Source organism: Lutra lutra, chromosome 10, assembly GCF_902655055.1.
Source record: "Lutra lutra chromosome 10, mLutLut1.2, whole genome shotgun sequence".
Taxonomy (NCBI): Eukaryota; Metazoa; Chordata; class Mammalia; order Carnivora; family Mustelidae; genus Lutra; species Lutra lutra.
In genome coordinates, this window is record NC_062287.1 from 19,325,000 (window position 1) to 19,346,968 (window position 21,969).

At 41.6% G+C, this 21,969-nt stretch overlaps 2 protein-coding genes across 2 annotated transcripts; one reads left to right on the plus strand and one right to left on the minus strand.

Moving 5' to 3' along the window:
• The first annotated feature begins 2,978 nt into the window (after positions 1–2,978).
• LOC125079307 (olfactory receptor 4D5) lies at positions 2,979–3,923 on the plus strand. The gene has a single exon (XM_047692828.1). The coding sequence runs from the start codon at positions 2,979–2,981 to the stop codon at positions 3,921–3,923; it is 945 nt and encodes a 314-aa protein (XP_047548784.1).
• A 4,165-nt stretch (positions 3,924–8,088) lies between these two features.
• On the minus strand, positions 8,089–10,128 carry LOC125079667 (olfactory receptor 6T1). The gene is made up of 2 exons (XM_047693473.1): positions 9,909–10,128; positions 8,089–9,061 (listed from the first exon to the last, which is right to left on the minus strand). The coding sequence occupies exon 2, from the start codon at positions 9,049–9,051 to the stop codon at positions 8,089–8,091; it is 963 nt and encodes a 320-aa protein (XP_047549429.1). The 5' UTR covers positions 9,052–9,061; positions 9,909–10,128.
• Positions 10,129–21,969: the final 11,841 nt, after the last annotated feature.

Below are 21,969 nucleotides of genomic sequence, written 5' to 3' on the forward strand. Positions count from 1 at the left end.
CGTCCGGCCTACTGATGAGCCCATTACAGGCATTCTTTATTTCTGTTACAGTGTTTTGGACTTCTGGCATTCCATTTTTATACTTTTACAGAATTTCCATCACTCTCCTTTCATAACCAATACATTCTTGCAGGCTGCTCCCTCTCTCTAATGGAGCCCATCACCGATTAATCATGGCAGTTTTCAACTTCCTTGCTTGATAATTCTAATATTGGTGTGATAGATGACTCTAGTTCTGTTCCTTACTCTGTCTTTTCAGACTGTGTTTTTGCTTGCCTTTTAGCATGCCTTGTGATTTTGTTGTTGAAATTCAAACCTGGAACAATAGGAACAGTCAGGTAACAGGAACTGAGGTAAAGAAACTTCAGTGTGAGAATTTATGTGAATCTGAATAGTAGCTGCTATCTTTGAAGGAGTCAGGGGTTTCAGGAGACTCTGTTATCTCTTGCATTGCCTTTAGGCATCCTGAAGTACTTGTTCTTAGAGATAGTCTGTGTCTTGCAGCCGTTTCCATGGTAACCCACTGTCTTCACGCTGGAGCCCTGTTGTGGTGGAGGTAAGGTCCCTGAGGGAGAGAAGCATTCTATACTCTTGTGATTAAACATAAGTCTTTAGTGGACCCTCGTTGGACACTCACCGTCTTAGGTAACACAACAAGGCTGTGGGGTGCTGAAAGGGGAGGAAGGTCCTTTTCCCAGGTGGGGAATGGATTTAGCAAAGTCTTTTATCCTAGAGAATAGTTTGTTTTTTTAATGGAGAATTATCTATTCTAAATTTCACTCTTTTCTTCCCCACCTAAAGGTTTATTTATTTATTTGGGAGAAAAAGCGCACATGAACAGCAGGGAGAGGGAGAAGGAAAGGGAGAAGCAGACTTCCCGCTGAGCCCAGCTGAGCAGGGAGCTCAGTCGGGGCTCAAACCCAGGATCCTGAGATCATGACCTGAGCCAAAGGCAGACGCTTAATCGACTGAACCACCCAGGCACCCCTCACTCTTGTTACTCCTCCTCTCTCCCTGACAGTTCCAGGAGAGTATCTTTCTTCACTCTTCACTACGAGACGGAACCCATGGAAGTGTGGGGTTTCCCTAAGGCTGCAGCTCCCAGGAGTTTCCCACTAGCGTGCTAGTCCACACCCACCCTCCAGTAATTGTCAAAATTGCTATTTAAGTGCTCTTTAACACTTAAGTGTTTGACTCCAGTGGTTCTCCCCCAGCTAAGTAGATCTCTACTATGATTCTCTCTTGCTTCCCTCCTCTCTCCGGGTTTTGGGGGGAGTGTTTTGCTCTGTGACTTCTGTTCTCTGATGGCCCCAAGAAAAGTCATTGTCTTTCATTTTATTTAGCTTTTTCTTGCTTCAAGGATAAGAGAGTATTGACTTCCAGGTTGAAGAACTTGGAACATGTGAAGACATGTTTAAGCTAAAACTGGAGATCCCAACTTTGTGTATTTGAAATATTTCATTAAAATTGAGATAAAATAAGTATGTAGAGATTAATAAAGAAAATCAGGGAAGCATGGGGTGAGCATGGCAAACTCAAGGAACTTCAAGGAGCTTGGTATGTTAGATCATAGTGTATGTGTGAAGGGGGCTTTGTATAAAATGACAAAACTGGAGGGGTAGGCAGGTGTCAGGAGGTGAAACTCCTATGCTCAGTGTGACATGTTAGATCACTTGTGTCTTATTTTTTAAAATCCTTACTGTTTAATATAGGGCTTAGTAAATAAAAGTTGTTTAATAAATGCATATTGAATGAAGAAAGAACAAAGGAAAGAAAATATAGTTGAAAAGTCATACTAAAAATTAAGTGTGGAATGATAACTTCACATTTCTCTTAAAGAGTATGAAGAGAGTCATTCTAGAATTCTTACAAAGAGCTAGTTTTCTCAGTATCTTTTAAAAACACTTAAATATTTAAAAACGCCTAAATATTTAAAAACACCCTTTTTATTTTTAAGGTTTTTAAGATGTTGAGGCAGCTTTGCATTTAGATGATGATTTTTTTTTACCTTCAGTTAATATTTATGACCTTCTCTTGCTGCTTCTCATATGAATGAGAAATTATTCTTTGGCAGATATCCCTCAAGTTAGCAGTGACACACAAATTTTCAGGGGTGGTTCAACATTCTGGTTGCCTTTCCCTCTATTTCCACAGGGACTATAGTTTTCTCTGGGTTTCCCAGACTTGATGGATAGGAAGCTGCTTCTTCCACTTCTTTTCTTTTTTCTTTTTTCTTTTTTTTAAAGATTTTATTTATTTATTTGTCATAGAGAGAGAAGCGAGAGTGAGCACAGGCAGACAGAGTGGCAGGCAGAGGCAGAGGGAGAAGCAGGCTCGCTGCCAAGCAAGGAGCCCGATGTGGGACTCGATCCCAGGACGCTGGGATCATGACCTGAGCCGAAGGCAGCTGTTTAACCAACTGAGCCACCCAGGCGTCCTTCCTTTTCTTATCTAACTTTAGAAAAACACTAGTTCACGACACTTATACATCTAAATATTTGGCTGGTGGGAATTTTTTGGGTTTTCTAAATAAAGGCCATCTATAGCTATAAAATCTTAGAATATGGGAGACCTTGCAGGCATTTTGGCTAATGTACATCATGGAGGAGGGAAGTGAGACTTAGAGAATTTGGGAAGATTGCTCTGTTTATATGGTTGGCTGCTGGGAGAAGTGAGAATTCACTTCTCTGCATATCACTTCTCAAGTTTTGAGGGCTGATTATTTTTGATTTTCATCAACTAGGAACAGTATCAGTGTTACGCTGAGTTTTAGACCCCTGGAGTTTGACTGCACAGTAGATGATGTTCAAACGCTTGGTTTCCTATCGCAATGCTTACAACATTTGTTGGAGAGTAAATGAGACAGGGAAGAATTCCCCAGAGAGGGCAGAGAAAATTATTGCAGAGAAGCTTGTGGATCCCATGATGAAGATGTCCATTTTCCTCAGCAGGTTCACTGACCAGGTCATACCAAGCAGATGAATCCAGCAAATCATTCCCAAGTGACGGGCTTTGTCCTCCTGGGGCTCTCCCAGGTATGGGAGCTCCGGTTCCTTTTCTTCAGTGTCTTCTCTGTTGTGTATCTTTTGACTGTGATGGGAAATCTCCTTATTGTGGCCATCGTGACCTCTGACCCACACCTCCACACAACCATGTACTTTCTCTTAGGCAATCTTTCTTTCCTTGACTTTTGCTACTCTACCATCACGGCACCTAGGATGCTGGTTGACTTGCTTTCAGGCAACCCCGTCATTTCCTTTGGCAGCTGCTTGACTCAACTCTTCTTCTTCCACTTCATTGGTGGCATCAAGATCTTCCTGCTGACTGTGATGGCATATGACCGCTATGTTGCCATCTCCCAGCCCTTGCGCTACACGCTTATTATGAACAGGACCGTATGTGGTCTCCTCATGGTAGCCTCCTGGGTGGGGGGCTTCATCCACTCCATTGTACAGGTTGGATTGACTATCCAGCTGCCATTCTGTGGGCCTGACAAGCTGGACAACTTTTACTGTGACGTGCCTCAGCTCATCAAATTGGCCTGCACAGATACTTTTGTGTTAGAGCTTCTGATGGTGTCTAATAATGGCCTGGTGACATTGATGTGTTTTCTGGTGCTCCTGGGATCCTACACAGCACTGTTATTCATGCTCCGAGGCCACTCATGGGAAGGCCGCAGCAAAGCCCTGTCCACCTGTGCCTCTCATATTGCCGTAGTGACCTTAATCTTTGTGCCTTGTGTCTACATCTATGCAAGGCCGTTTCGGACATTCCCTATGGACAAGGCGGTCTCTGTGCTGTACACAATGGTCACTCCCATGCTGAATCCTGCCATCTACACCCTGAGAAATAAGGAAGTGATCGTGGCGATGAAAAAGCTGTGGAGGAGGCAGAAGGACCTTCTGGGTCCCCTGGAGCACTGACCTCCAGATTAGCAGAAGCAGGGCCTGAGAATCTGCTGGCTGCTTCAGTGTAGGAACATGCTTGAGGAGACCTACAGAGTAACTAAAACTACATGTCCTCTCGATTACTTGCTCTACTACTTTCTTCTCTATTGTTTTCAACCACAGTCAAGTTCTGGAGACCTGAACTCTTAACACAGTTAGAAAATGGAATGAGTATCCTAGAACTTCTCCCAAGTGCCTCCTAGAGAAGAAGTCTTAGGTGCTATGCAGAAATGGTGTTTGGCTCAGTGGTACTTGTCCATATGATGGTATTGGCCCTGCGGAGAAAGTTCTAGCTGCATGGAGGTGGCACATCTGGTGTTTCTCTTCTGATATTGCTTCTTGGACACAAAATATATCAGATGAGCTCAGAACAATTATAAACATCCTGGAGAAAAGAGAGATCTGGAGGTTAACATAAATGTGGTGTTGATTTGGGAAGGCTAACTTAATTTAATGTCAATGAAGAGAAAGAAAATTGTCTTTGGAAAATTACTTCCTCCTCTTACTTAAGGTATTCACCATCATCACGATTTAAATAATATTTGTTAAGAGTTTACTATGTGGCAGGCGTTCATTTTATCATCTTCATTTTTAAAAAAAAAAGATTTTATTTATTTATTGGACAGACAAAGATCACAAGTAGGCAGAGAGGCAGGCAGAGAGAGAGGAGGAAGCAGGCTCCCTGATGAGCAGAGAGCCTATGCGGAGCTCGATCCCAAGACCCTGAGATCATGACTTGAGCCAAGGCAGAGGCTTAACCCTCTGATCCACCCAGGCGTCCCTATCATCTTCATTTTAAAGATGAATCTGTGGCAGCTGAGAGACTTTGAATCATTTATTTGAGTCTCTAGAGCTTGTTTCTGGAATCTAATCCAGGTTCTGTGTAACTTTAGAACCCAAGTTCTGGATAATATCTAAAGCTCTTTGTGGCTACTAAGGGTCACTATGTCTTTCTGAGTTTGTGCCAGTTAAATTGGCATCGTGGGCAGAGATAAAATATTCTAACTTGGTCTCAGTCTCTTGTAGTTGGGAGAGTGAAACAGACTGGATTTTGGAGTGTGGGGACACAGAGTAAAAGATCATTTGTTGACAACTGAACACAATGAAAAATGCAGAATTGGGTTATAAAGTGGAAAGGTAGATTATCCTTCAGTCCCTAAATAAGGAGTGGTACAAGATAATACACAAGTACCCCTAGAAGCTCTATTGCAACTTAAGAGGGCATGGAGAAACAGTCATGGTCTTTTCTTACGTGGTCTATTACCCACCCTCACATCTTAACTCCCTGATCCATATTCCCACATCTCCTACCACCAAGTTAACCATCTGGGTTCTTACCTTTGCCATAGGACCTGCACTTTTTTATCTTCACTCCCATACCTGCGAATCAGTTTTAAAATAAAACAAAGCAATGTTTTGTTTATTTGTGTTGAATGTTATTTAATCAATTGATACCTACCATGGATGTGGGATGGAAAAAGGATGATATTTAACAAGCGTCTGCAATCATAGCATTAAGTCATCACCCATCCCTTATACCTTAGTAAGCAAATTAGTATAAGCAAAGTTCCCTTCCTTGATGATAGCCAGCTGAGAGGGAATGTTTAGTACCCAGGGCCTAGAGCATGGGTGAAGCTTGAAAGAGGAAAGACACAGGTCTAGGGAAAAACAAGTTGGAAAGTTGGAAGAGGTGTTCATACAGCATAGAGCAAACACATAATCTATTTAAAAAGAGTATCTTTTAGTGAAAAGATAATTTTGGAATCAGAAGACTCAAGTCAGAGTTCTCTTTCCGTATAGTTTGGTTTAGTAGGAAGAGTTTAATTCTCCTGCCACTATACCTTGGACTTGTAGCAGAGTCAAATCTTGATTTATACAAGTCATATGTACAGATACACTGAAGAGGACATACAAGTGCAAATAAAATGCAGCTTCTTCTTCTTCTTCTTCTTCTTTTTTTTTTTCTAGTAACCCAAATGGTTTTCATCTGGCTGGATAGTAGGGGAAAAGAGCTAAAATTTAGGCAGGTCCAGTACACATAAAAATGCATAGTCCCCTTAAGTAGGAGGTCATTCTCTTCAGAAAATATCTCAGTCTCCCTTAGGATTCTGCTCTCCCCCTCTTTCTAACTTAGTCCCTTTACCAGCCTGGCTCTTTCATAGGCTGTGAGATCTCTGTGGGTAGGAGCAGTGCCCATCTTACCAAGTCTGCTTCCAAACTACATATTGTCCATTTTTCTCAGTCGTCGCTGCCAGTTGTAAAGTCAAAGTCATAGCCAGCCATCTAGGCCAGGTGGCAGCTTCCTACTTGATTCTCTCAAACCCACTAGTCTCCCTCTAACCAGTTGTCCCACAATGGCTGATTGATTTTTTAAAAATACGACTTGATCACTTCCTCACTTAAAACCCTTCAAAGGCTTTACATTGTCTTTACAAAGGAAGAAAGATCCACGGAAACCTTATAGATAAAAGGTCCTGTCTGAACTGACATCAGCCCACCACTCTGCTTCCAGTCCTCTTGTACATTTTTCTCTTTTAGTCGCTCTTGCTTAACCCCGGGTCCTGGCCAATATTACTCGCTCTCTCTGGAAAGCTCCTCCCCGACGGTTTGCCTGGGTAACTGCTGTTCTACCCGAGGCCACAGTTTAAAGTTCATCTCCTCAGAGGCATGTTCCACATTTTGTCCAAATTAGTTTTCCTTATTAGCCTCTTGAACAAAACTCAACTCTTTTCTCAAAAGCATTGATCACAAATTATAACTACGTACTAAGGTGTGTATTTAGGTTTTCTTGTTTGTTTGCCAGCCATCAGCAGTATACTGTAAATTCTATAAAAGTGAGAGCCATGTCTACTACCATATACTGAAGGTCTAGCTCCAGAGCCGAGATTCCAGAACAGCCCCAGAGTGGCCTCGGGTGCAGAATCGAGGATGCATTCACTCCCAGGTTTGTGCTTGGCCTGACCCTGAACTTGCACAACCAGTGGGGCATGCGTCTCTTTAAAATTTGGGCCCTACACATCTCGGTTGTCCCAAGATGTCACCCCCATCTGAAGCCTGCCTAGCTCAGTGCCTTAAACATACAAGGTATTTAATAATATTTCTTCAAGGAATGATGGAATGGTTGTCCTTGTATTTATACTTGGGAATTCGGGATAGCCAAAGGTTTTGTTGGTCACAGCATTCTTCCTTTATGTGATTCCTAGGAGAGATGCTAGTCACATACATAGCAGTAACAAGTGGAAGAACCATTTATTATTGCTGCCAAAATGTAATTTTCTGTATCCAGATTCTGGTTAATCTTGTTTGTAATACTCAGTCCAGGTGTAAGGCTGCAGAAGGCCTCTTACTCCCCTCTAAGCTCCTGATCTGAATCTCCATGTTTCAGCATCCCCTGACAGGCTTCATCATTTGGGATCCCAAAGCGGGAATCAGTGTGCCTGAGCACATACGTAAGGAAGAAGAGGAGTCGTCTCCCTGCCTGAAAGCCATTACCTGCCCCAAAGGACATGTGTCCTAATCAGATTCTGAAACTTGACCAATTGGATCAGCCTTCTGGGGGAGTGGGGCGGGGAGGCATCAGGAAGATAGGAGGGAGGAAAATGAAGGCTCACTCCCTGTTTTGTATTATATATTTATGAAGACTTTTTCCTTAAAGACTTTATTTATTTTAGAGAGAGAGAGAGAGAGTGCACATTTGCAAGAGGGGTGAGGGAGAAGCGTACGGATCCTGACTTGGGGCTCGATCCTTCCACCGCAAGATCATGACCTGAGCGGAAACCAAGAGCTAGATGCATAACCGACTGAGCCACTGAGGTGCCCCATATGGAGACTATTTCTTAATTGTTTGAGGAAAGTGCAGGGTGTTGCTCGAGTGACTTGAACTTCAAATACACTTTTAAAAATTGCATACTTTTTTTTTTTATAGATTCTATTCATTTATTTGACAGAGATCACAGCAGGCAGAGAGGCAGGCAGAGAGAGAGAGGAGGAAGCAGGCTCCCTGCTGAGCAGAGAGCCCGATGCGGGGCTCGATCCCAGGACCCTGGGAACATGACCTGAGCTGAAGGCAGGGCCTTAACCCACTGAGCCACACAGGCGCCCCCAAATTGCATACATTTTTAATCTCATCTAATACTTCCTTTTACTTGTGACCCTCACAGTCTCCTGCAGCCATGGCTCTGTGCCACCTCAGCGCATCACTCAGCGCCTGCTTCACCTTCTCATTGCGGAGACTGAAGATGAATGGGTTCAAGAGGGGTGTGACGATACAGCTCAGGACTGAGGCACCTTTGCTGAGCAGCGTGGACTGAGCGTCCGACATACGGATGTAGAGAAAAATGGAGCTTCCGTAGACAATGACAACCACGGTCAGATGTGAGGCACAAGTAGAGAATGCCTTCTTTCGCTCTGCAGCTGTGGGGGCCCTGGAAACAGTGGCAAGAATGCAGGCGTAGGAAACTGAGGTCAGTGCCAGGGAGCCCAGTAACACGGACGTGGAGAGCACAAAAGCCACCAGCTCCAGGTGGCTGGTGTCTCCACAAGAGAGCCTCAGCAAAGGCCAACTGTCACAGAAGAAGTGGTCGATACCGTTAGGGCCACAGAAAGGTAGGTTGGCCATGAGAATGGTGGGACAAAGGACCCAGAGGAAGCCAGCTAGCCAGGAGGCCAGGACGAGTTGGGAACAGACACGACCACTCATCAGAGTCTCATAGTGGAGCGGTCGGCAGATTGCCAAGTAACGATCTAGAGACATGACAGCTAAGAGGAAGAAGTCGGTGGTGCCTAGGAGGAAGTAGAGGTAGGACTGGAGGATGCAGCTGGCAAATGAGATGGAGTGATCCCCTGTGAGAATGATGAAGAGCATCTTGGGAACCACAACAGACACGAGCAACAGCTCCAGGAAGGACAGGTTGCTCAGGAAAAAGTACATCTGTGTGTGCAGATGTCGGCTGGTCCGGCTGAGCCCAATAATGAGCAGGTTGCCTGTGGCCGTTACGATGTAGGTCACCATCAACCCCAGGACCAACAGGGACTGTAGGATGTGACTTCTTGGGAAACCCAGAAGGACAAACCGTGTTACCCGAGTCCAGTTTTCAGGACTCATCTCCAGTGACCTGGAGGAGAAATGAAACAGAACTTCGTAACTGGATCTATAGTCACAAATCATATTCTAATCAATTAATAAAATAATGAGCACCTAGTGCTTCCTTACATTCTGAGAATATATTAATCTTTCTGCTTAGAGGTGATTCACAGAAAGAGAAGCAAATTATGATAGCAAGCTGTATACCACTAATAACATGGATGATATTGAACACTAATTATGTATTAGGAAATTTGGATGCTATATCTCCTCTCACAGTGGCTTTTAAAGTTAGATATAACTGTTCTCATTTTTTTTTTTTTTGGTAAGATTTTATTTATTTGTGAGGGAGAGGGAGAGAGAGAGAGAGAGAGAGCGAGCACAAGCAGAGGGAGTGGTAGGCAGAGGGAGAAGCAGGCTCCCCACTGAGCAAAGAGCCCGATGTGGGACTTGATCCCAGGATCCTGGGATCATGACCTGAGCCTAAGGCAGACGTTTAACCAACTGAGCCACCCAGGTGTCCCCCTCATCTTATAGATAAAGAAAAGATGACTGACAACTCTCAGTGTTTGTGGTCCTTCTGTGTTCTGGTTTAACATAATATAACAATAAAAATCAGGGCTTTCAGTATCTTTAGCGGTTTTATTTTCCTTAATCAGCTGCAGAGTCACAGGATGAAACCATGTAGAGCCAGTCCTGTTGGGTTATTTTTTGTTGTTGTTTTTACCACGACTTCCTTCTGTGGATTATAGGAAATCCCTCTTCCCGGTGTCACATTGACTTGCTTCCCCTCATCCTCAGCTCCTCCAACATGTTCACGGCATAAGATGAGGAGGGAGAGGGAAACTTTACAAAGGAGATAGGCTGTATCAGCTCACCTCTTCAACCATTGCCTTCATTTGGAGATATGTTCATCTTTTCCTTGGACATTTGGCATCTTGTGAAATTTACCCATAAGTTTTGAAGGGTTGGGTTTCAGTAGACATCTTGGTTCTAGGATCCTTTTCTTAAATCCAGCACCAAATACTCAGACTTTCATAGATATTGCCTGTCAATTTCATTGCCTGAAAATGCTTTCTAAGACAGAAAGAATGCAAGTTACCATCAAGTTACTTTATTTAATTGATGAGAAATGAAGTATTTCAGAACTTTGGCAAAGTTTAATCCAGGATCATCTATATTATGCCAGACTTCCAGCATTAAAGATGGGGAACACAAATATTTTCTGCATCCTCTTTGAAGAGGCCTTAAGAAAAATTATCAGCTGAGGCAGATAATCTTGGTTCCAAGGCTGAAAGAGAGAGACATTCAGGCTAAGTTCTGGTTATGTCAATAAGGAGTAAATCCTGGAATTACATAGCTAGCTAGCTAATAATAAAGCCTTATATATATATAAGGCTGGTAGAGACTATAGCTCCAAAATCAAAGAAGTACCTCAATAAAATCCAGAGAAGGATGCTGAGCACTATTTCAGGATGTCATAATCATTTCAGATAAGGGAAATATGTTAACTCTGGCTTTTTCCAAAGTATCAGGTAAATACTGTGTTTAAAAATAGCTTATAAGGCCTAGCTGTGAAATGTTTAATATTAGCTTTTATCTACAATTATAAAATACATACACCAAAGTCTGTTATACAGTATTCCACTGACATAACTGTAACAAGTAATCCTTCAACTTACTTGCAAGTTTCTGAATAATTTCCAGGTGGCTAGCTGTCTTTGTTATGATTCCACATAATCAAAATATAACCACTATGTATACATGCTTAAAATTTTGTCACTTGGGGGCACCTGGGTGGCTCAGTTGGTTAAGTGTCTGACTTCTGCTGGGTTCACGATCTCAGGGTCTTGGGATCAAGCCCTTGTTAGGCTCTGCACTCACTGGGGAGTCTGCTTCTCCCTCTGCACCTTCCCTTGCTCATGCTCTCTCTCTCCCAAATAAATAAATAAAATCTTAAAAAAATTTTTTTTTGTCATTTTGAACCTCCAAATAATGTTGTTGTTTGGCCTACTTAATGTCTAAGAAGTCTTGCATAAAGTCATAGTTAGAAATTGTTAAACTGTTATTGGAAATGATTTCTTGTTCCATGCACTTTGCACTAAAAATACTGCTTGGCAAGGTGAGAATCTATGGAGGGAATTAGAGCTATGAGGGACACACACGTACACATATTTTCCACTCTAGCTGCACCATGACTTAATTTACACAAAAAGATAGCTTCTATTGTTGTCCATTTTATTGGTGAGCAAACTTCAGGAGAGCAAGTTTACAAAACCTCAGAGGTAGAGCTAAGATGAACATTTAAGATGATCCAACCCTGATTCAGACCATGGCTATTTTTACTTGAAACTTGAACCTGCCAGAGGGGAAAATGACATTGATTTGGAATGCGACAATATAATGCCTCATGATAACGACAGCTAGCGTTTACTGAGTAGCTATGTGTCAGGAAAGGAACTTTTCATTCATTTCATTGTTAAGTCTCTCAGCAACTACACAAGCTAGGTATTACTTCTATTCTACAGGCAAAGGAATTGGTTAGAAATTAAAGACCCATATCTAGTGAGTAGAAGAGTTAGGGATCGGAATTTTAGAAAGTCTGACTTTGGAGCCTGCACTTGGAACTGCTCGGCCATAATATCTTAGGTGAGAGAGAGTTGGTGACTGTAAATTTGATCCAGTGTCAACTTCCAATCGTTATCTTGCTTCATTTGTGGGCTAATGATAGGAATTCTGCATATAGAAATTAGTTATTGTACTTTAAAGCTTTGATCCTGAAAAGATAAAAATATCCCTCAGAATGTGTGCTGGAATGAGCCTTACCTTGGAGGCTTTCAGTTCCTCCTGTAGAGCATGAAGGGTGGGTGTTCTGTCCCCATTTACCACTCCCTCCCCAAAGAGGATGGACTCCCTTAGCTGGAGTACATCAGAGGGACTTGTCCTCCTTGTCTTTCAAGTTCTATCACAGGATATGCTGGATTTAGATCATGTAGAAAGTGGAACCTTCTGCTTGGGTTGCTTAAAGATCTAGAATCACACATAGGTACTTACTTACTTTATCATTCCCAGTAAACGCTCCTTCATGGCATTACACTTATGACTTACTATTCTAAATCTGGTTGGAATCATTAAAACCATCTCCCTTCTGAAAGATAAGACCCTCTTGCCAGGACTTACCATAAACCTTTGCTATGAGACCCTTTCTCTTTTTTCTTTCTTTTTATTTTAGAGAGAAAGAACATGGGAGCTGGGGTGGGGGCAGGGGCAGAGGGAGAGAGAATCTTTTTTATTTTTTTTATTTTTAAAGATTTTATTTATTTATTTTTGAGAGAGAGAGCACAAGTGGGGGGCGTGGCAGGCAGAGGGAGAGGGAGAAGCAGACTCCCCGCTGAGCAGGGAGCCAGATACAGGACTTGATCCCAGGACCCTGGGGTCACAACCTGAGATGAAGGCAGACACTTCACCAACTGAGCCACCCAGGCATCCCAAGAGAGAATCTTAAGCAGGATCCAGACTCAGCACAAAGCCCGACTTGGGGCTCGATCTCATGACCCCAAGACCATGACCTGAGCTGAAATCAAGAGTCAGATGGTTAACTGACTGAGCCACCCAGGCACCCCTGAGACCTTTTCTTTCTCAATCCTTTCATCCACGTGGACCATGTGGTCTTGCAAATTTCCAGTTTCCAGGATGTATGTTCGTGTGTCTGTTTAGTCCTCCAGCTTGTTATGATCCATTCAGAGCTGCTCTCCTGCTTCCCTTAGCCAAATCCTCATTCTACTGACTGCACATTTACTTAGCTTGTTTCTTTTTTTTCCTCTTTAGCTATCCTCCTGGCATCTTGAGGTTTGAATACATTTTATACCTTATTAATTAAGGGTGAATCTAGGTTTATTGAATTACTTCCTAAGAGCATGGAAAACCCTCACCAGAATCCTCTAGTTTGTCAATTAAAAACGCTGATTTTTAGACTCTACCTGTAAAAATGCAACCATCCTCTGGGGTTAGGGCCGAGGAATACAGATCTTTAACAATTTCTCTGGGTTATTCTTATTTACCTTAAAGTCTGAGAACTACTGGATTTAGAGAGAAAGGAGAGAGTTGGGTGATTTCAGTGTGATTAAGGGAAAAGGACTGAGGTATAAGAAGAGGTTAAGTTGTAGGTTGGAAATGGAAGAGCCTAGACATTAGTTTAGTTTTTCTAAACTAGAACCATCACCAGCTTTCTTCTTCTTCTTCTTTTTTAAAGACTTTATTTATTTATTTATTTATTTGTCAGAGAGCGTGAGAGCGTGCACAAGCAGGCAGAGTGGCAGGCAGAAAGACAAGCAGTCTCCCTGCTGAGCAAGGAGCTCAATGTGGGACTCAATCCCAGAACCCTGGGATCATGACCTAAGCCCTTAGGCAGCAGCTTAACCAACTGATTGACCCAGGTGTCCCCAACACCAGCTTTCTAATGTGAGCAAACTTTACAGTTTCTATCTTTTAGTAGAGCAAACTTTACAAATGACCCAGAGAAGCAATATAAATTCAGGCTTCTAATTCTGACAACATTCCAAATGGCTGACTCATGCCCCATGGTGCCCATGGATATGTACGGAGTATTGCTTTCAGGACTGGGTTCTCCAAGTACCCCATACATAGGAGATTAGATACAATCTCGAAAGCCTTGCGCTACCTTGTCCTACCAGGTACTGGAGATACAAAGTGGCATTAATTGCTACAGAGCCATAGGGTAGTAAGTGTTAAGATATCGTGATTGCAAATTTATAAATTCCATTAGAATTCATTTAAGGCTGTGATAAAAGTAAAATGAAAGTCATGTGAGGGGCAGAGAAAGGAACGAATTTTGTTTGGGGGCAGCATGGAATACTTTATAAGGTTCATAACATTTAACTGAGCATTTAAGGAGGAATTGTTGCAGTTCAAGAAAGGATATGAGTCTGTCAGGTTTAAAATAACCCCAAATACCAAAACTTTTGAGTGTTTCCATAGGAAAATGAGACTATAAAGATTGCTCATTTTTTATTAACAAACTACTGTTCAAAATATAATTATTATGTAAGTATACTCCTTTTTAAAGATAGCAAGACCAGAGCATACTACTTGTTGGAAGGAGAATGATTCAAACCTCAAGGACTTAAAGGCTCCTGGGAGCCTAAACAAGCCCTTGAGACAGAGGAAGTTTAATTTTTGTCTTTGGATCCTTTCCATCTCTGCCAGTAGTGTCTTTATATAGCTATTACATGGTATTCTTGCTTTTAGGTAATTGTCAAATAATCAGTAATGTGTTATATTAAAAAGAAACGTGATTATTTGGAGTTACTTACTTTTTTTTTTGAAGATTTTATTTATTTTTTTGACAGACAGAGATCACAAGTTAGGCAGAGAGGCAGGCAGAGAGAGAGAGGGAAGCAGGTTCCCTGATGAGCAGAGATCCCGATGCGGGGCTTGATCCCAGGACCCTGAGATCATGACCTGAGCCAAAGGCAGAGGCTTAACCCACTGAGCCACCCAGGCACCCAAGGAGACATTTACTTCTTAAGAGAAATAATTCCATTCTTAAGGGCCTGAGGATAGAATGGCTAACACAGTAACTGAGGATGCAAATATTTCCTGAACTTGTGCTCTCTGGGACACGGTACTTTGCCTATTGCTCTCCCAACTACAGTAGGTTTCTGGTTACTTCTCTACCTGCAAAACTAGAATTTCACGTGAAACTGCAGTGACAAGAATAAGGACAAAGTTTTCCAAAACCTGGAGGTGTGGTGTCTGAGGCCCTAATAAAAGAGGAAGTTGTTAGTCTCATTATCTGGGTATGCAAAACATAAACCTCAGAGCTTCCCATAGTGCAGTGCAGTGCTTTATTGGCCCAAGTACGGGTCTATGTGTGCAGAACTCCCTAGCCAGAAGTGGGAATGGGGGGCTCTCATTCCTCTCTTGCTTCCGATAAACAGAAATGTATTTCTGTGTGTAATGAAATATACCATATGCTTCATACTACAAAACTGTAAGACTTAAGATTTGTATATGCAAGACTCAATTCCAACAAGTTCCTTTCTAAGTCAGAGTAAGAATAGATTTTGAGTACACAAAGTTGCCTGAGATGGGAGGCTCTTATAAATTGGCTTGTACCTGTTCCATTTGGTACTTCTTAGGCTTCTCCCCTTGGCCACTATGAAGAAGGTGAAGGCAGAGGACCTGTAGGGCTCCTGTTCATGGTCAGTGGAGCACACGGAAGGCTTTTTGTATCAACACCTGTTTGCTTCACGTGATACCAGGCAAAACCCCTCTGTAGTGTTGAGAGATAAGCTCTTATAACTTGGCATGATTAATTCTTTCCATACCTAATCAATTAACATTTACTTTAACTTGCTTTGAACTTGTTTTGGAATCCCAAAAGGAAACACCTTTGACCTAACTTTCTTAAAAATAAACAGTGTAATTAGGCCTTTGAGGTTACAGGGAGTAAGTTGTTTGAGTTTTGTCATAGAGTGGCAGCCATACTCCTTTGATTTAAAAAAAAAAAAAGCTATTTCTTGAGTATAGGGTAGTAGAAAATTTACTACTATATCCAAACTTTGGGAAATTCTCTTAAACTTGGCTAGTGACTCAAGACCTTGGGTATATTGAGAATGTAATGAAATTATAAAAATTAAGTATCTATATATTATCAGCACAAATAACAAAATAAACCCTATTTTTCAATAAATACTGAGTATTGAATCACATACTAGTTATGACACAACCGGTTGCCTGAACTTGAGTATGTTACTTACATTCTCTGAGTGTCAGTTTCCTCATCAGCAGAATGGGTTTCACAGGGCTTTCAAGAGAATGGATTGTATATAGTTTGCACTAAGATAATAAAGGTTAGAAAAATCATTTAAATTTTGCTCATTATAATGCAGAATAAAAATTCTCTTCTCGTTTACATAAATTCTATAAGCTCAGAGTATCCATTTTTCTCTGCTGACTCTACCCCATCCCCTGAATAAATGTTGAACTTCAAGTCCTTTAAAACTGTGAACTGTTAAGAGTCTGTCCCCTTTAGATGCCATTCTACTGAAAAACTTTGCACATTCGGGAGCATGAACGAATTGTGCCTACTATTGGCTTAACAGAGGTAAGATAAAATCAAGAGAACATATTTAAAAGTTCTATTGATGGTTGTCTGAACTTAGTTGGAATTAGGAAATATAGTCATGTCAGACTGTGTATTGGTGATTTTTATTTGTAGCCAGTTATGTTTTTTTTCTTTCTCCTGAAGATGGGAAAATATTCTATGATATTCTTAGGAGTTCATAGGCTAAATAAATTATGGCTTAAAATATGTAATAGATAAAAGAAAATTTTGCACTGATCAGAATAATATGTCTAGAGAAAAGTCTTTAAACATTCTGGGATTGTCAAAACTTGCCCCTTAAAATTGGATAGAATAGTAAGGTCAATAAAAGCGATCTGCTTTTAATATGGGAAAGTGAGGAGCCAGCCTTGCTCTGATTTTCAAGAATAAGAGAAAGTGTGCTCAACGGTGTTGAATGCCCTTGTGGTTACTGTGGGTGAGCTCTTCCCACCTTCATTCTAACCTCCCCACTGGGTCAGATCTGCAGAGGACTAAGAGTCCATCCTGGAGTCCCATTTCCTAAGTGCTGCTGCTGGTGATTACGTAAGCGCTTATTTCCCTGTAAGCCTCTTTGCTTAAAATTCCTAGAATAGTTTGTTTCTTTCAGTGAAACAAGTTGATATAATTCCAGTTAGAGTGGGACTTCTATAAAGTGTGGCAGATAATCACCTTACCTGGAGGGTGTTTTGGTGCCTACTTGATCCCAGAGTCTTCTCTCATAAGAAAGGCCAAGAAACAAGAAGTGAGTCCAAATGGTTTGTTCAATAACACGCCTGGTGATAGCTACATTCATTCGGAGAAAAAATGTCTTTATGATAGCATTTCATCTCAGAATTAAGATGGAATATCATTCTGAAGGGAGATTAGTAGAATTGCTACCTTTTCCAAAAAATGGGCATTTTCCCTTTCTCTCTTTTTTTTTTCCTTATACCTGTTTACTTTGGTTAATCAATGGAAATGAATAGGGACACACGACTTAAATCTGGTCTTCTGCCCTAGAAGCCAGGCTCTTACCCACTATATTACAGTGTTTTCTTCACAGGTGTGATTATTTCACAAATAATAGACAAATAAAATCTGATGGGAGCATCTGCCACTGACAATTATTTATTAAGTACCCAGCCTCTGCCGGATCCCGTTTCCCAGCACTTGAGAAATGTTCATTCTTTCCTCTTACATTTCCACCTAGGAAAGGACTTCCTTTCTTCTTCACATTCTGGAAATCTTGGTTTTTTTCCCCCTTTTACCTATTTTTTGTAAGTGAAGAGAAATAGCTAATCTGAAGAGCTGGTCCAAAATTCTTTGGGTCAGACCTTTATCAGTAGGTGGAGCCATCGTGCTTCAAAAGCAAGAAGGGAAGTCCATCCTTTTCTTTGGACCAGTTCATTTATTAATAGAAAAATGACTCTTTGGGCCATGATCTCCCCATCCTCACTCCTGCAAGGTAACTAGATTGGTACAGGCAATTCCTTTTCTGCCTGTGGGGTGTGTCCACAATGTTCCTTTTGTTTACAGTGGATCAGGCAAGAGGGAATACATAGGAAGCCTCATTTGGCTTTAAGATTAAGGTGTACTTTTCCAATCTAATATTTACTAGAGAGTTCTGCTTTCTACAGATAACGGTCCCCTTGCCCATTGCCACAGCTGATTCATTTATCTTATTTGACTAGAGGTCTTTGTGTATATTCTTTACTGATTAGAACTTAGAGAAGAAGAATTAATCTTAGGATGAGCTGATTTCTAAAAAAAAATGCTTATGGTTTAGTCAGCCTTAAGGAAAGAAAGAAATTCTGCATTTGGGACAGCATAGTTGGACGTAGTGGACATTATGCTAAGTGAAATAAGGCAGACCAAAAAAAAAAAAAAAGACAAATACTGCATGATTTCACTTGTATATATAATCTCAACATGTGAAACTCATGAAAGCATAGAGTAGAATGATGGTTGTCAGGACCTGGGACCGAGCAAAAGGGGGAGATGCTCTCCAAGGGGGACAAAAATTCAGTTAAGCAAGATGCGTAAGTTACAGAGATCTAATGTACAACATTGTATCTATAGTTAATGATACTGTAATGTATCCTTGAAATTTGCTAAGAGAGTTGATCTTAAGTGTTCTCATCACAAAAAACTCATAATTACATGAGGTAATGAATATGTTAAATGGCTTGGTTATGATGATCATTTGACAATGTAAACATATATGAAAACATCATGTTCTGGGTTAAAATACGTGGTTTTATTTTCTGCATCTTTAGAAAATACAGCATCACATAAGGCTTTGATTACCACTGACTATGACAATGTAGAACATACTGAACTTGAGTTACTTAAAAAGGAGTCAGGAGATGCCTGGGTGGCTCATTTGGTTAACCATCTGCCTTTGGCTCAGGTCATGATCCAGAATGCTAGGATTGAGTCCCACATCCGGCTCCTTGCTCAGCAGGGAGCCTGCTTCTCCCTGTGCCTGCCCTGCTTGTTCTGCCTTCAACTCTCCGTGCTTCTGGTCTCTCTCTCTCTGACAAATAAGTAAATAAATAAAAATCTTAAAAAAAAAAGAAAAGGAGTCAGGCATGGACAAGAGGGGCTGATATATTTCAAAGAAAGGAAGACCATTTAACATTGTTTTAACTGAATTAGGTTAAGGCGACCATTATGTAGATGGGAGAAAGGTAGGGAGGGAATGAGAGTTTTGCAATGTAAGGATAAGCTCGGAACCTCCCTATCTTCCTTTCATATTTGCCCATATTTAGGTGGTTTGTATTAAAGATGAAAGAATGACTTTCAGCTGTGGCTTAAAACCTTCATGTAGGATTCTTGCAATGTGATTTCATATAAGTTTAAAGGGATTCTTTCTTTCTTTTTTTCTTTCTTTTCTTTTTTTTTTTTTTTTTTAATTTTTACAGGGATTGTCAGCCAAGTAAGAGTTTGTAACTTTCTATACAGAACACATTTTATGGGGGTGCCTGGGTGGCTCCGTCAGTTAAGTAACTGACTCTTGATTTCAGCTCAGGTCATGATCTCAGGGTCACGAGATCTAGCCCCACATTGGCTCTGCACTGGGTGTGGAGCCTGCTTGGGATTCTCTCTCTCCCTCTCCTCTTTTTCTGCCAAAAAGAAACAAAACAAAAAAAGACAAAACATTTTATGGACTCCCCCAGGTACTCATCACTGTTGCAGCCCAAGGAATATCTATCCAGTGGGGCACTTTTCAAATTTGGCCTGAGGAATTTTTAGTCCTCTAGTAATTTTGAGGGGGCTAAGAATAATAATTAGGATTCATATCAGCAATGGTTTGGTTTAAAATGACCCTAAATATAAAACCTACAATGGGAGGATTTCTCAAATTTTCTTCTTGCCCTTCTGCTCCTTTTCTCCTTCTTTTCTTTTTCTTTTTATATTTATTCATTTATGTTCAGTGAGTTTTCAATGTAGTGTTCAGTGATTCTTTAGTTATATATAACACCCAGTGCTTATCACAACACGTGCCCTCCTTAATACCCATCACCCCCGTTACCCCCTCCCCCTACCCTCCTCCCCTCTGAAACCCCCAGTTTGTTTCCCGGGGTCCATAGACTCTCATGGTTCATCTCCCTTTCTGATTTCTCCCTCTTTAGATATCCTTCCTTTCCCCCATGGTCCTCCTTGTTATTACCTATGTTCCACATATGAGTGATACCATATGATACTTGTCTTTCTCTGCTTGACTTACTTCACTTAGCATAATCTTTCTTCATCTTTTCTCTCCTTGAGTTTACCTAATCCCATGGCTTTAGCCTTTATGGAAAGGATCCCCAAATCTTTTTCTCATGTGTAACCCTCCTCCTTACATTTATTTAGCCTTCATTGGGCTGTTTCCTAAAGTGTGCTTCTGCTTCCCTGTCCGGCTAGCAGCCAGCCTCACCATGTTCAACCCGAATGTACACTTTCCATAAATACTTTGAGTTCTTTCTGTTTGTAGTAACAGCATCGTTTATCCCAACACTGAGGCTAGCATTTTTTGCAACTCTTTTTGTCTATTTCTATCTTCTTTGTAAGAAGTGTGGATGAATCTCCCTTTGCAATGTCTCTTGAGTATGTTTGTTTCTTGGAATTACTGACAGTAGCACTGTTAATTCAGGGCATCTGAAAGTCATTCATAGACTGTTGTAATTGTCTCCCAAAGCTGACCCTGCCTCTAGTCTTTCGCATACCACATTAATCTTCCCAAGAGTCTCCATTTTGATGATTTCAATCTGGTGCCAAAAGAGCAATAAAAATCCTGAATGGTTCCCCATGGCCTCCCATGGTGAGCTGAGCAGGACTTTGGCATTTTGGAGCTTCCTAGGCTAATCCAAATCTGCCTTTTGATCTGAGTCTCTGCTGCGGTCCCTGGGGAGAGACATTGGGACCTCTCTGAGAGCCTATGGCAGTCCTCTATGTGACACTGAGGGTGGAGGAAAATAAAATTTTTTTCCTGAGTTCAGTAACTTTGATCTGAAGTGCTCCTACATGGACACCAGGAGTTCAGCAGTGACCTTCATGGATGTTCCTGGTGTTTTTTCTACAGGCGTGCAAAGAAAAACATGGACGCCATGTAAGCCTTTGCCTGTGGGGCAAGAATTCCATTGTAGTCAGTAACCAGCACAGGGCCCAGGAAAGATGGAAAAAAGGGATTCTCATTCATTTATTTAATCAAACAAATATTCAATACCTACTATATATCCTTCGTATTAGTCTAAGGTGCTCCAGAAATAGTGCTGAAGGAAACAGACAAAATCCTTGTCCCTTTAGAACTTAAATTCAAATGTATGTGAGTGTATGAATGTGTGTGTGTGTGTGTGTGTGTGTGTGTGTGTGTGTTGTGGAAAGACACAACGAACAACAAATAATGTACAGTATTTCGTAAGGCAAGAGGGGCAGTGGATGCACGAAGGATCATCTGCTTTTCTATTTGGGGATGTGCCCGATTTGGCAACAACCCCAAAGGTGTGAAAAATGGTATATTCCAAGAAATCAGTGTTCCTATAATGAACTTGGGCTATACATGCACAATAGGTAATGTCTCTTTGCTACAAAGCCTGATCTCTGGAGATTTGAGGTCCCTAGGATTTCCTAATTTTTAATCAGGTCCCTAGGATTTCCTAATGCATGAAAACCCTTGGGGTCATATTAGCATGGGGCTCTTTGGGCACGGGCAGGGTGCTATTTACTACCCCCTCATCTGGAGAAAACCACTCTGGTCAAAGCCACTGTCAGAAATCATCATCTGTAAGTCATGGCTTCTCAGAGGTCGGTGCTCTGGTTCCCTCAGTCAAAACAAAAAAGGTAACAAAGAGGAAGGATCTCCTTTCTGGGCTGCTCATCTCTGAAATTCATCAGAGCCACTTGTGTCTCCTTGGGAATAAGGAAAAGAGGTTAGCAAGGACCTATATTGAAGGGTGAGTGTTGATTTGATCTGTCCTGTTCTCGCTCTTCCCAGCCTCAGCTATGGCAGCTGAAGATTTGAGATGCCCTCATCTCCTCCCTGTGGAGGCAGCCATGGGCCATTAGGTGGGGCTGGTGGACAGTCAAAGCAGGAGTGGAACACAGACAATGTAGCCCTGATTGGTCACAGGGTTCCTCAGCCTCACACCGACGGCACTCACCTGTTAACGTGTTTGATACACATCTTTGAACGGTCCCTCAGACTTTACAGTGGAGACAACAAAGGCACACAGCAGTGTGGGTTTGAGTTCATTCTCTCATTCTGAGTCTCAGTCTCAGTATGGGGGGATTGGCAGGGAGAGCTGGGTACTCATTGCAATGTCATCTTTTGTCTTGTTCTCACAGAT

Coding starts and splice junctions, on each gene's coding strand:
- LOC125079667 (XM_047693473.1), bottom strand. CDS start 9,051: ATGAGTCCTGAAAACTGGACTCGGGTAACACGGTTTGTCCTTCTGGGT.
- LOC125079307 (XM_047692828.1), top strand. CDS start 2,979: ATGAATCCAGCAAATCATTCCCAAGTGACGGGCTTTGTCCTCCTGGGG.